We start from the raw sequence: 16,041 nt of genomic DNA on the forward strand, positions 1-16,041 counted from the left end.
TTATGATTCCTGATGTCAAATTTGTGTCCAGGTATTCTTTTGCCTAGAGACTGTCCGGTTTGGCCAATGTACATAAGGCCTTTTTTGGTAATAAATGTATATATTATGATGATAGTCACTTTTGCTCACTTGCCTGTTCATTTGCCTCTGATTTTCTGCATAACAAGTAGTCTCAAACCTGCAAATCCTTTTGCACTTGGAAATCGGATTTTTTTAAAATTATGTTGTATACATATTTGTGAAAATCAATAAGAGGAGGAGCAAAATAGTTTCATATGCTGTTCCAAAATCCAACTGAAATACATTGATTTACATTTTCTGAACAAATATCTTTTATCTGGGTTAGTTTGAGGAATAATTTTCTCAGTCTAAATATGTAACCCCTTCCAAAGGGCCAGATTTTGCAGTCAGGTTTATAGAATGGGTCCCACATAAACATCTATGCTGAAATATTTTGGAACCTAAATATTTTAGGGATCCAGAGGATTCTTCAACACCGCAAAGAGTGTTTTATATTGGATCTGTACCCTTTCCAAATGGGGATTTAGCAGGCAGGCACTGTCATATGTTATTGTAGAGTGCCTAGACTATGGTGCTCTGACCTCATTGAGACACCCACTACCACAGTAAAAATGAACAACAATATCTTGAAAGGTCCCTTAAATGTGATTCTTTCCTTCTGCACTGATTGGAATTGGGGCAAGCTTCCATCAAAATGTTGTTTGAGCATGTAGGTAGAATAACCAATATGCCTCAACTTCCTTCAGTACCGAGGTACTGTAGAAATATCTGGGAATGTTTGTTTTTCCCATGTAACAGCTAATGAAAGCCTTAGCACTCCAGAATACTATATGAATTTGGGTCACATTCTGGAGGAGTTCATTTAAGGGGAAAACAGTGCAAGGGAACCGATATCCTGCACCCATATATTTATGCTTTCGAAAGGATTTTCTTAGACCAGCACACAGACATATCAAAAGCTGATAATCACCTCACAGCAGATATAATACTAGAAGTATGTATGAAAATTCATTTGACATCTTTTGAATTTCATATTTCTTAGATTAACAAAATTGGTATTATTTTTAATACCTTTATTAATTCTTATTAATTCTTATTTTTTGCACAACTCATCTTTCTGCTACAGGCCATGATATACTACTATATGTAAGCTGAGGGTGCCCTCCACCATACACACACACTTATTTTCTCACCACTCATTCAGGTGCCATTTTCATTGTTAGGGATCCAGTGACACACAACACTCACTCTGGGAACATTATTAGTGCAGTGTTCAAGAGTAAATGATACTTTTGTGGCATCATTTCTTTGGTTCCCATGACCTCTCCTGACCCAAGGCCAAGAGCCCCAGAATTGTCCCGGAACCTGGGATTCTTGGATAGAAAGGTAGTTGTGCTGTGACTTAATCATTAGGCTGACGCACATGTGCCATATATCAGCAATTAATTCAGTAATCATCAATGTGTGTCAACAAATTGTTGAAAGACTCTTAAAAAAGTCACTTGTACTTTTGTAACCCCCACTCTATCTAGAACACATCCTTTAAGATAAATTAATCCAAAAGCATACCAGAAATCAGTGATATCAGCAATGGATTCTAGATCACTGAGTGCCAGGTTTTAAAGTTCCTTTACTGCAGTAGGAGCAGTGAACAAATAATTAGCTCATGTATTTATCCAACCTTGCTACCATAATCATTTTAGTTCTTCTTCTCCTAGTCTTAGTCCCATCTGTATAGGGTCAGCCCTTCAAGTCCTCCTCCTCCATTCCAGTCTGTCTTGAAGCAGCTCCTTGGAAACTCCGCAGCTAATCAGATCCTTTTGTATAACATCCCTCCATCCACCACAATAATTTTCGTTAAATGCTTTTATTTAATCTTGTTGTTTTGTCTGTCTTTCATATTCATGAGGATGTTTATCACCGTGGTATCCAATCACCAAAATGTTCATGGATTTCATTGATGGTCTGGATGAGGAAATAAATAGGACAATAACTATTTTTTCAGAGATACTGAATTAGGAGGAATTGCAAACAGAATGGAGGACAGAGAAAGCATACAAAGGGACCCTAGAAAGATTAGAAATACTGTATAGACAAAAACAGAAGTTCTTCAAAAATGCATGTTAATATTTTTTGATCAAAAGAATCTGAAACACAGATACTCAATGGGAGGGATAGATCTAGAAGAGTAATACTGAAAGAGACCTAGACCTAGAGGCAAGAGCAAACATTAAATTAGACATGAGTTTGTAATCTGATACAGAGATCAAAAAGGCCACTGCTATTTTTGAATACACATGTGAAGACATCCTGTTACCACACATGTCGATAATAGTCCTTTTCTTTGTGGCTTTGATGTGACCTAACCCAAAACGCAGTGTTCATTTTTGGACACTTCATTTCCTAATAGACAGACATTAAACAAGAAAATTTGGTATGGAAAAATTACAGGGAAAAGGAAAGATTTGGAATGAAATATGTTTGTTTGCTAAGCAAAAACTAAAGTGGGAATGTGTAATATTTAGTAATGGTGTAATCATGAAGGAGGGAGAAGAATTGGTATAATAAAATTGGGTATAACTTGGAGTAATTAAATGAAACTAAAAAGGGCAAATTCAGGTTGAATGTCAGCAAAGATTTCTTGATAGTAAGATCTAAAAGGTTGTGGTATAATCCCCCATAGGAAGTGGTGAAAACTGCACTGCTTGTCTCATTTAAAATTAGAGTGGATGCAACACTAACAAATGTACTATAGGGAACAGTCCTGCACTGGCAGGTCAGTGGCTTTTCTATTTGTATCCTCTGACGCATGTATACCAAATGTATCTAGGAATTCTCATATACATTTCTCTAAATATACTGGACATACATGTTGATTATTTTGTGTATGGGGTTTCTTGGCAATAGTATGTCACTACACGGAGTATACACTTTTAATCACAATGGAAAGTGATAGCTTAGAAATGCTTTTAACCTTCATATAGGACTCAGTCCTGCTCACATTAAAGTCACTGGGAAAATTCCCATTTACCTCAAAGGTCCAGGATCAGACCTTTCTGGAGGATGTGACTAATAGTATGTCTTCACTGTAGAGCTAAGTCGAATTATGTACACACCAGTTGCTTTTCTAGAGATAGTCTGGTTAGAGTGGCTACACTGCAAAATAATACTCAAGCTGCAGTGTCCACACTGCACTTGCTTATTTGCTGCACTAAGACTTCTGCTGACATTTCCTTTGGTTCTTTGTGCTGCAGTAAGCTGAGCTGCTCTATGAATTCTTTCCCAATGAATTGTGGGAAAATTTGTTAGTCCTTTCTGGACACACGGGAGAAATTGTGGGAAGGCATTGGAGGACTAATGGCACTCAAGTGGAGCTAGCCTTTGTCCACACTACAGAATGGTTTAGTTAGCAACTGACAAATTGTGCTAATTTGAGCTTTAGCCTATACCCGATAGACCAATCATTTTCAATTAAAAACACCACCCTACTTGAGTTAAGGGGTTTTTTGTGTGGATGGGACTCAGGCTAAGCGTCATGACTCAGGGTAGGTCTTCACTTCAGCTTTAACTTAAGAGTTAACTGGGCTAAAGCTGACTGAAACTGTGGAGTCACATAAAGGTTAAACCTATAGAAATTGCTAGTTGGTTATCTAACCACTTGTGTAAACTGGCACACACAAACAGGTTTCTGTCATTTCACACCAGTTGCGTCCTTTGAAGATGAGCCTTTTTTATTGTTTACAAATCCACATCCAATGCACATTAGTCCAAAAAAAATTGCTTCTTTATGATCTCTTCAAAATCCAGCTCCCAACATAATGTGAAATGAAGCTAGCAGATCAATGGGAACATTTTTTCTGAAACCTTAGGCATTTAAATAGGGTACAGCTTTACCTTTGGGTGAAGGTGTGCTTGAGAAAGCTAAACTTGCTGGGGAGAAAATTATATGCTCTTAAACAAAACTTGTCTTGTACTGTGGTGTTTACATATGACTTCTAATATTGATAAGAAAAAATATGGGCTATGAAATCCTACTAAAATATTTGAAGGAAATTGGAAAAGGAGAGGTTGAGGGTTACCATAATAAGGTCCCACAATTGTTAGGTTTGTTATTTGTGGTGTTGGCGTTGGGTCTGTACCAATAAAATTAATCAAAGTTTTGCTATTGACTTCCAGGGTCCAGAATCAGATAGATAGTTGATGCACATGAAGTTTGGGTAATTCCTATTTATGCTTATAGAAATTAATTCCAAAAATGGGGGTGGAAATCAGAAATGTTATAAAATTCGTACTTGTCCCTCATTGTTAGAATGTGTCCTACAAAATTGCACTTTAGCTATCAGCTAAATGAGGCTCATGTTAAAATAATCTTCATTATGGGCCTGATCTTGCTTTCACCGAAGCCCTAAATCAATATCTGTTTAAAAAACTCAAAATAGCTGTGGTATTATAATGAAGTTACAGCATATATAATGACAGGTTTCAGAGTAACAGCCATGTTAGTCTGTATTCGCAAAAAGAAAAGGAGTACTTGTGGCACCTTAGAGACTAACCAATTTATTTGAGCATGAGCTTTCATGCTCAAATAAATTGGTTAGTCTCTAAGGTGCCACAAGTACTCCTTTTCTTTTAGCATATATAATATCATCAGGAAAAACAACATTGAAGTAACATTCTCTTGCATATTCAAAGGGGTATTCTGTTCCGTGTTTCTGTAGTGAAAGAATCAATGCACTAATTAAAAAGATGAACAATCTGATTAAACTGTATTAAGATTTTATTAAGTGTACATCAAGGCAGTTACTCACCAGACACATATTTTAAATACTAAATTTGTATTTAAATTTCAGTAATTATTCCATATAATTATTATTCTCTATTTGTATTTATCCAGAATGCAGCAGATCAGATAGCATTCCGGGTTGCAGGAGGACTCTCAGCCCTTGAACACATTCTTCAAGTAGTGATTTCTTCCACAAATCTGAATGCAGTTTCACGGATTCCTCCCAAGTATGTATGGTGCTACAGTTCCATTTTGAATCATTACTAGATTATGCCATCACTGATGGGGGATATTTCTTTTCCACTAACCCCATTTGACTTTATTATTTATCTAACTGCTTGCTGCTCCTTCCTTGTGGTGTAGATGTTAAAAACTGAGAGCCATAATCTACCCTGCCATTTAAGTTCCAGATGGAAGACAGTATTTGGCCTCAAAACTCTAGGACCAGTTTTAACTCTGTAAGTGTTTCACTGTTTCTGTTTCTTTGAGAGGTGATCTCGCTGCCTATCCAGAGCAAGGAATGCATGCTCATTCTGGAACAGCAGAGACCCATCTCTCTGTAGAGAGGAGACCCACTCTTTAAAAAACTTAGACTATCAAGGTCCCTGGTTTTTTGGGGGGATTTTAAGTGCTTTTATGTGTTGTGATCCTAACTTGATCCAAAGTGAAACAGTTGTTCCTAGATATCACCTTAGATTCCTCCTGTGCCGCTGACACATCAGGCAGTCCAGTTCCTCCACTGATTACAGTCACTTGCTGATTGTGGCGCTTCTTCCCAGGTGATGCCAGCATATATAGTATAGTATCCTCTGTCACTGTCTGCCAGTTCATCCTTGGCCTTCCTTGCTTTCTCTCTCCTCCCTCAAGTTGATAGCAAGTTCAATGCTTGCTAAGCATGTCTCCCATCTTCCATACGGTGTACATGTCCCAATGTCCTGAGCTTTCTTTCTTTGACGATATTTTCTAACATTGCCTGCTCTTTGAGCTTCCTGAGTCTCGCATTTGTTATTTTGTCTTTCCATTAAATGTGTAATATCTTCCTCAGCCATCTGTGATGGGCAGCCTTCAACTTCTTTTTACTAGATACTGTCATCAGCCAAGTCTCTGCTCAGTATAATAGCATGCTCAGTACAATCACATGGTATAATCTGACCTTTAATTTGGTATGGAGACCTCTGTCTGACTAGATGTTCATCCTTCCAAAAGAATTGTTTACTTTTCCTGCTCTCATCTGAATATCTTTATCGCAGCTACTTTCAAATGTCATTACACTCCCCAGATAGCCAAACTCTTCTACCTTTTCAATTTCTTTTCCAACCATGTAGACTTTTGCATCTATTGTTCAGTTTCCTACCTTCATGTAACTCATCATTGCTAACACATTTTACATCATTCATGATACCTTTTGTTGCCTGCTTCATCACCCAATGTATTGCTAATGCAAAGAGGATTAGTGGTAGCACACACTCTTGTCTAACTCCAGTCACAATATCAAACCACTTACCCAGGCCTCTGTCTGATCTGAGCATCTACTTTCATCGTATAAACTCCTTCAAATGTTGATCAGCTTGAATGGTATCCCATAGCTTCTAGCAATATTCCTCAGCGTTTCTCTGTGAACACTATCAAGCACTTCCTTAAAGTCAATAAAGTTGATTAAGATGGTTTTTTTTCTCCCAAGCGATAGGGTTTTTTGGTGATTTGTCAGGGAGTGAATATCTATTCCCACAATGATCTGTCTGGAGGGAACCCAGTCTGTTCTTCTTGTAATATTCCATCTGCTGCTTTCTTCATTCCATGCAGGATAACAGTAGCCAATACATTGCCCAGAATTGATAGCAATATAATACATCTCCAGTTTGTGCACTGAGAGAGATCACCCTTTTTTGGTAATACCATGATGATACTGTCTTTCCAGTCTTATGGCACTTGTTCTTTCTCCCATATTTCATCACAGAGTTTTGTTAGCTGCTGAGTCAGAATTTTGCCTCGTGCATTTAGTACCTCTGGTTGAATTCTGTCAACCCCAGGAGCTTTGCCGTGTTTGATGTCTTTGATGCTCCTAGATATTGCTGTCTAAAATTGCTACTGGAAATATATCTAAGTTCACTAGTAGTGCAGGAATGCCTCATTATAGTACATGAGAAATAAAAGGCTGAAGGTGAAGCATCAGGACCCTGAAAAGGTTGCCAGGTGTCAGAATGGGCTGCAGTTGGACAGAGCTCCTGCAAAAATGGTAACTTAGGCGAAATTCATTAATAGCATGATCTCCTTCTTTATCTAATCTTTCAGATGTAATTCGTATCCACTTTAAGGCCCTGTTACACTGCCAGAGGAGAGTAAAGAGGCTTTAGTGTGTTGAGAATTGGGTCCAAGGTCTTCTCTCTTGAACTGTTTTCATTGTGTGTTCAGAAAACACCAGCAATGTTTAGTGTACTACCAAACAGCAATACTTCATAGATTTCTTGTGGAGTTTGAGTGCTAAATTGTCTGTTGTAAAGTGTGATGAGGCAGAGCTGCATCTCAAGAAAAAGAGCACTCAGAGGTAAAATGCCTCTTGGAGTTCCCTATTTGCCTAGAAGGAAGGGGAAAAAAATTGCTATATTCCTTTTATGTCACGTAGCATCTGGCCTGCTCCACTGGTCAGCATGTAGGGATGATTCCTTTTCCAGTGAATTGTTCCTAGGGCAAGTAACTTGGTATCAGTCTTTGCACTCCCTCAAGCACAGGAGCTGTGATAGTAGATGACCCTTATAGGTGCAAAGGTGAGAGTCCTGTCTCCTTTCTCACACTGTGTGGCCACAGTTTATCCCTAACTGTTTAGAATGGCATTTTTTAATTTTTTTTTAAAAGTCTCATTTTGTCGAGGGAGTTTGAGAAAATTGTGTTTACATTACTGAGAAAATTTTGTTTAAAGTTTGCTAGACAGTATGAAAATGTATTAGTTTTGAAAGGAACTTGCTGTGCAGATAAATGAAAACCAGCTTCAGCTGCAGTGTTCATTAAACTGAAAAAAAAATCTTAGAAGATGAAATCAAAACTTTTTTTTATCCTCTTGCATATTAACTACCCACCCTGTGTCTGGTTCCAGTGGTTCCTTACTTTCATGAGCACTAAACTTACTATTTTTAAAGGTTTCAGAGTAGCAGCCATGTTAGTCTGTATTCGCAAAAGGAAAAGGAGTACTTGTGGCACCTTAGAGACTAACAAATTTATTTGAGCATAAGCTTTCGTGAGCTACAGCTCACTTCATCGGATGCATTCAGTGGAAAATACACTGAATGCATCCGATGAAGTGAGCTGTAGCTCACGAAAGCTTATGCTCAAATAAATTTGTTAGTCTCTAAGGTGCCACAAGTACTCCTTTACTATTTTTAAAGTACTTTTTGCTTAAAATATAATACTTTATATTAACACACAAGCTTTTAACTATCTCTGAACTGTGTTCCCAAATCAAATATCTACAGAAAATAGAGATAAAGATTAATCTTTCTATCTGTTTTATATATCTAACAGATTCACAGAGAGACATCCGTAACAATAATTTTGCTCTGGTACTCAAAGTGATTCATTTGAAGTTATTATAAATTGCAATCTCTAGTAAGAATCCACAGATATAAAACGTAACTTTTTTTTTCAGAACTAAAAGAAAACAAACTGAACTCTTAGAAACACATCATTGAAATGAACAATGTCTAACTGTCGGACTGCAGGGTGTCGTGTAGCTTACTCTGAAGAAAATAGAGTAATAGCAACCTTCTCTAAGTGAAAAGCATGTGTTAATACACTAAATCTAGGAGTCTCTTGAGCATATCACTAATAATGCTCAAACAATTTTGAGGAAATGATGGACATTTTTAAAAAGACCCTTCTCCATTGTAAGGAATCAGTAGATCTCTTTCTCATCCAGGTACAAATAGACATTGCTGTATTATTCTCAGCAAAATCATTGAAGAATCTCTTAAGGATGTTTTTTTCCATCTATATACAAGATGGCAAGACCTTGACTCAATATTTTAAATCATTCTGCCCTTCTGAATACTGGCTTCTGCATTCACTCGTGCATAAATATATTTAGGAATGATGGATGATAGTGGAGTATTATGGGGAGTGATGGCATAGGATTAAAAGAAATATAATCAGATATTTAATTTTAACTAGTTTTATTAACACAACATTCTATTTAGTACTTCTTTTAAAAAAGTATCCTACTGGAAGCAGTCACTTCCAACAGTTATTTTGTTTCTTGTTTCTTGTTAAAAAATAAGAAAGCTGTGTACAATTAAGAAGACAGAAACTTTACTCCTTATTTTATTCTTTTCTTCCAAAGAAGCCATTTTCCTTTTATGTGGCATTCATTGTATGTAGTAGGCTATCAATCTGGAGCTTGCAGCTTTTGTAAATTGCCCACTGTTCTCAAAGTCTTCCATGTCTTCACAATAGCTCTGGTCACTGAAACACGCTACTTCCAATTGAGGAGGCATCAGAAATAGCAATGGACCTTTATCCTGGAGTATTTAAATGGCAAGACAGTTTACACTTGAACAATGTAGTTTTGACTTGGAGGAGAACCAAATTATCTTCAAATGCATAGCTCAGAACTTTCTTGAATAGAGGTTAGTTAATTAGCATTGCTGTTCCCCAGCCACATGCTATTAAACATGGTATCAAATTCAAATATGTTTATGTTTATATTTAAAATACTTTTTTAACCAGTGAGGCCTGCATGTTGGGAATGCAGTTGCTAGGCAGTCGTGCATTACAGGTGGGAAATATTGTCCAAAATGTAGTTTAAAATTCTTTCACTTTCTGAATAGCCTTCTATTGGCAAAAAATTGCAGCACATGGAGAAAAATAATAGTTTAGTAACTTCTTACTGTGCAAGAAATAATAAGTAAATATTTTTACTATGATATAGTTCGTTCTTTTGAAGATGTGAAGCATCTTTGATTTGTATTTATTAGCAGTACAAATCATGACTCTTTGAAAGGTATTTGAAAATGCTGAACACTTTAGCATAGGATATATGTTTTCAGATTGCTTCCTAGACCGTTTGTATCCTGTGATTATGAGTAACATTATAAACATTATAAAACATTTTGAAAAGTGGATAAAGCAATTTTGCATTTGTAGGGAACTTACAAAGAGCTGTCAGTTATTTTGACATTTTTTATGTTCATGGAAATTGAAAGAAATGGTAACATTCCAAAATGATGCAAAACAAGTACATTAAAAAAAATAAAAATCACTCCAAAACAAAAAAATTTCTAAATTTAATGCTGACATTCCTTCCAGCAAATACTGTGTGAATGGAGCTTTTTGCTGGGATTTTGTGTTGTATTTCTCTGAGGCATTGATACACAGTTCCATTTACAGATTTATCATAAGTGTTCGGTTCTGTATAGACTAATTTCAGTTAAAATTTACATAACAGTTTCAAATGTGCTATTCTGAGATTAATTTTAGTAGGAAAGGTCCTATTAAAATTCAGTAGGATTTTACATTGTGCCCATGCTATTTGTATACTACTATGGAATGCAGTACATGTTAATAGTCTATTATTATTAAGATAACCTACTGTACTGCACATGATAAGAAACTGCTTTTGAAGTTAAATATCTCAGCCAGTTCAACATACCAAGAAGGTCTGGCCAATAGGCATCACAAACAATATACCAGGTGGACCTACTCCACAAAATAGGTTATTTACTCTCTACAACATCAGCATTTCAGGTGCAAATATTGTCTTGGGTTTTTAGTTGGAAAGTTTTTGGATTAATCGAAAACTTTCAGAAATTCTGTGTGTTGACTACATTGTAAATGAAGGGAACAGATGAACTAATGACATAAATTTTACATATTACAAATTATATAACTGAGTCTGAAAAACTTGTCTGGCCAAGTTTCAGCCTAATGCAAATAAGAATGGCAGATTTATAAACCCTTCAAAAATGAGGCTAGAATGGAAACACAAACAGAGCTTTAATGTCAAACTTCACCTATTTTTCTAGCTCTGTTAAAAGATCTGTGAGAGATAACTTTACCTTTAAAATAATGAAGCTAACATTAGAATTTAGAGTATGTCTGTTTATTATAGTATATAAAATAAACATGTATTGGCACCATTTCATGTTTGGCCATGATTCATTCATATGGTGTATCTATTCCAAATCAGCTGTCGCGAAGATCAGAATCAATATAGTTCACTAGGTAGATCAGGAAATCCCAGTTTGGAGCTTTTATGTTGTAGAGTTTATAATTAAATGTGTGTGTGGATATTGGCATTCATGAAATTATAGTATTTTTATGAATGGAAAGGGTTGCAATGTTTTTTTGAGTTTGTCTAAATAGTAAGTGATCAGGATTAATCTTTTCAGATCTAATGTATTTATTGCAATTCATTGAAGTAGAAAGACATTTTAATTATTTTCTTAACAGACTATCTTATACAATGCATATTTCTTTATGCAATTCATGATCTTTGTGTTTGCACCTGTATATTTTACATGAGGCGTATGTATTTACTTGTAAACATCACTTCATCTCTCTTTTTTTCTCTTCTACTTCCAATTTTTAGAGCTCATGTGGTACAAAATAGTAGTTAAAATGTTCAGGATAATGGACTCCATAAACAGTAAGAATATGTGAATACATTTAAAAGGTATTGTGCTAAAATGTGACCATTTTATGAGACTACAGAGAAATTGAAAGACATCTCATTGAAAACATAGTTTTATTTGTCATAAGTTAACTTGTTCCTGAGTACAAATAATAAATTCAAAATAGTGGGGCAAAAATGGTACGTAGGCATCATGGTGGCCCTCTACACAGGTGTGAATTTCACCATTGGAGACTGTGGACGCAGAGATACATCTTCCTAAGAATTCATTTAACTGGGCATCTGAAAAATAGCAGTGTACTGAAGGTTAAGAAGTAAAATTTAGTAGAACTTTTATTGCTATAAAGGCAGAAGTATTTCTACCAGATTATGCCCTTTTTCACAAGTATGGATCTCACTTTGCTAGTCAGGCTGTAAGAGGAATTTTCAGATTTGCAATTCAGATACACATAGTATTCAACTAAAATCTATCACCCTTTCTTGAGCTTGATTTAAGTGTTTTTGTTAATGTCCGGCTATTGCGAAATAAGGACAGGAGACACTGGATATGGTTTAATCAGGCCACAACTGTGTTATTAGATGTCTGGGACTACCCGACAGATAAAAGTGTACAGTGCAGGTAACGACTTGATCATTTCAACATCTACCTGGGGGCTTCCGCCAGTCTCCCCTTTTTTCCATCCTGGTCCAGCAACTCATTGCTGGGACCTTACCACCCACCCCCCTCGAACAAGGGTTAAGGTGGGCTATACGGAAGTGGGGTTGGCTCCCTGCCGTACCAGTCATAGTCCTGAAACACTCTCCCCTCCCCCGTTCCACTCTTTAAAACAAAAACCTCTTTTTTAAGTCTTTAACAAGCCATTTTTCTGCTCACTGTATCCCTTCCCTATGGAGTACCTGCACTGAACATCTGCCCCACACTTACGGAATGAGTTGCAACATCATAGACTATCTCCCTTCCCTACTCACCATAACAAAGCCTCTGCAAACCTGCTGTGGGGATTGCAAAAAAAGCCCCACTCCAGTTAGCCACTCTGGTGGTGAGGGAAAACTTCCCTCCCAGCCCCCTTGGAAAGGAGTGACTATCATAATGCCCACAGCAGATGCTAACCAAACCTGGTATTTTCCTTCCTCCAAGGAGAGGGAGGACAGGTAGGTGCTGCTCCACCTGGTCCAGGGAAAAGAGGCTTCTCCCACTGGGCTTGCCCCTTATCCATTTCCCAGCCCTTCCAATCTCTGGGGATGAATCAGCATCGCAATGCGTACCCAGTCCCCCTTTACAGCAGATTCCGAGTCTCTTTCTCACCCCCTGCCCATGAAGCACTACTATACCCCTTTCCTGGCAAGCTGGACAATGCTCCCCCCCTCCCCCCCCCACTTAAAAGTGCAGTGCGGTCATTTGAGATGTTAATTGCCCAATTTATTTCTTAGTTTATTCTTAGAGATGCTTCTCTTCTTTTGATGTGGTGGAGTGGTGAACTAGGAGTTATTGGTACAATTTCCCTTTACGTATTATGAACAACATTGCATCAAGATTTATCTTTTATACAAGAAAATAGAACATCATCATGTATTCCTTTATAGACCCAAATACACCATCGAGTGTCACAAATCCACATCATATTCCTGAGTGTTGTGCTTTGCGTTTGGGGTGACAGCTGTGAAAAAACTCATAGCCAGACATTGGCTGTTACACACGTGTGCAGAAATTGGATTGTATACATTATTCTTACTAAGGTTGCATTTAAATTTATGCATGAAATTTTTCTTCCAGATTTAACTTTTTCAGACTATATAAATATCTTGTGTGTATGTTTTGTTGTTGAGGATGTTAATTAACACCACCACCATTTTTCAAACCATACCCCCTTTTGAGGTCTATGCTAACAGAAATCCATAGCTATCAGGGCTTTTCTTAGTGAATGGCAAAACCTCACTTTGGCATGGAATCTGCTTTTTATTTTAACCCCTTAAATGTATTATACAAATCAACTTTAAAGGTTTCACAGAGGGGGTCTAATACTATCAATTGGTGCAAACCTTCCCCTCCAGGTGACTTTGTTAAAGTTCAGATAACAGGAAAATGAATGTGCTATGTAAGTAAACTGTAACTGGATTGTTGAGAGCAAGCTCCAATTCCATAGGACGTGACTTTCTATGAACAACTAAATCGTGCTGAGACTTGGCTCTTTCAGAGCAACCATTTTTTGCTCTCAGTACAGAGAATCTGTGTGATCTGATGCCTGTTCACCTGCTGTCACAAAAACTCCTTCATACAAACAAATTCTTAAATAAGAGGGTTTTTTCAAGATGAGAAGTTTTCCAACTGACTATCTTTAAAAAGCAAAGCACAGTCATTGGTTGTAGCTGATTCTTTAAATGAAAAATAAAATGTAAATCAATTTTCTTCTTGCCTTAAGTTTTGAAAGAAGTTTGCAATTTACTTTTCTTAGGTTATTTTGTGTTTTGATATAATTTACATCTCTGCTGAGTTTTTAAAGTTCGAGTACAATGAAATAGCATTGTCCTATGTTTAGTGCTAACACAAGCAAGAAGTAAAAACGTGGAAATAAATTAAACTAAACATTGTCATGTATTAATTATCTGTGTGACTTCCCCCACCAAAATAGGTCTTGCTAAAGGATATCACTCCACTTAACTAAAATAGACAGTTTGTGTGGCATTGTATGATTTAACCATTTATGCTCATCTTAAATTAGGAATCTGTCTGCTATTTTGTGATGAGGTTAAGCTATTTAGAAGTAGGTGAGAAGATTACACAGGCTATTATCCACATCTCTCTTTCCCCAAAATCCTGGCAGCATGGTGCAGATCAGAACTTTAATCCCATGTCTACAAGATAAAGCTTTATTATAAAAAGATTTAACAATATGCCTGTTGTTTTGTACTGCTCAGATTGTTAGTTAGACCAGCAGGACAGCAAATGCTGCAAGAAAGATGTGGCATTTGTAAAAGACAGATGATCCATTTAGTGTGGGGGGTCACTTTTTTAAGAACAAAACACTCAAAGGGGAGGAGAAAGATTTGGATTATAATAGGTTTTATTATTGGTGTTAAGGTATTAAGAATTAGTGTCCAGGTGTATTATTTTTTAGAGAAGCATTTTATAATTTTCATAACTGATTGACACTGTTGTTCAGTTTTCTGATTATAGAACAAGCCATAATTTAGCATACTTGAGTAAAAATTCCCAGTTTTGTAGTATTTTATCTGTGCCTTCAATGAAAATCAAATTGGAGTTACACAGCAAAAACCCTGCATGAGTAACAGAACCCAGGCAGGGAACAGGATTACTGCCTCTGCCATGGTCTTGCTTACTGACCTGTGGGCAAATCACTTAACCTTTCTGTGCTTTCAGTTTGGCTACCCATTTTCCAAACAGATAAAGTAATATTTACATATGACAGAATCATGTTGCAAGGCTTAAATAGTTAGTTCTCTGAGTGAGTTGCACAATGTAAATGCAAATTATTCAGAGGCTGATATCAGATAGATGGGGGGACATTTGTTACTGTTAAAAACTTGATTGGAGGGGGAAAATGTTTTTCTTTCCTTGTGTCTTGCCATACTCCTCCTTTCGTCATCCAGTCATAGTAAGCATCATGGGAAGCCAGCCTGAGCCGTAGCTGTAGTGTGTAGAAAATAGTCTGTGTAATATTGTAGATAGAAGGATATACTTGTTAGCATTTGCAGTGTAAAATAAAATATTTTGTGGCGATCGGATTAACCACTACCTTAGACTGAAAATACTTCCATAGTTTGCTCTCCCATTTTACAGTTTTTGATCTACTTTATAAATATTTCCAAGTGTGAAGTGCTCTATTTATTCAATTTTTAAGTATTGTTCACAATGCTTGTTACCTGAGGTCCAAAACAAGCTTTCTCTGCAAGGTTACTCTCTCTGGGGAAACATTCACTCCAGACTGGCAGTTGGTGTGAGGGCATAAGGGTTCTCTGAAGAGAATGAGCTCCTTGCAGATCAACATCCAAAACTTGCAGCATCTGTCAGTTTTCATGACCGTTTCTGTCTCTGTCTGTAACAGAGCTGGGTTTCACATTTGACAGTACTCAAGCACAAATCAACATTGCCCTGCTGCACTAGTATATGAACAAACTGTGTAGATGGAAGGAGCTCTTTTGGATTGTTTAGAATGGATTTTAGTGTGGGAACGGTTTCTTTCTGTTAATGAGTCAGGGCCTCTGAACTTTATACAAAAGTCTGCCAGATTCTACCATAAATGTAAATATTGGGGGTAAATTGTACATTTGATTTGTCATATGTCATATAATAACTTATTTATAAGAACGGATTCCAAACTTAAACATTTGCTGGTGAAAAATAAAGGAGGGTTAGTTCTGTTGGCTTCCACTATTTCTATTTATTAGTTGTAGTAAGTCTTTAGAGTGAGAGCCCATTTGTGTGTCAGAGAATTTAAGATCGCATTGATGATCTACAGAATAAACAGGTAACTGTGAATTAGGATGTGTAATTCCTTTGAGGATTTCTGATGACATTATAAACCATGTGAGTGAAGCTCAAGTGTTTGTTTCTGTCTTTAAGTCTTCAAAATCTAGAGATGGCATTATAGCCTCATAA

At 36.8% G+C, this 16,041-nt stretch overlaps 1 protein-coding gene across 4 annotated transcripts in view; it reads left to right on the forward strand.

The window, feature by feature from the left end:
- SCAPER (S-phase cyclin A associated protein in the ER) overlaps positions 1-16,041 on the forward strand; it is a 358,776-nt gene that overhangs the window by 253,531 nt on the left and 89,204 nt on the right. For all 4 annotated transcript variants that reach the window (XM_074966056.1, XM_074966057.1, XM_074966059.1 and 1 more), the window contains exon 25: positions 4,916-5,031. In XM_074966056.1, coding sequence (XP_074822157.1) covers positions 4,916-5,031 — 116 coding nt within the window. The remainder of the gene's footprint in view (positions 1-4,915; positions 5,032-16,041) is intronic.

The sequence above is a fragment of the Natator depressus genome, chromosome 10, assembly GCF_965152275.1.
Source record: "Natator depressus isolate rNatDep1 chromosome 10, rNatDep2.hap1, whole genome shotgun sequence".
Taxonomy (NCBI): Eukaryota; Metazoa; Chordata; order Testudines; family Cheloniidae; genus Natator; species Natator depressus.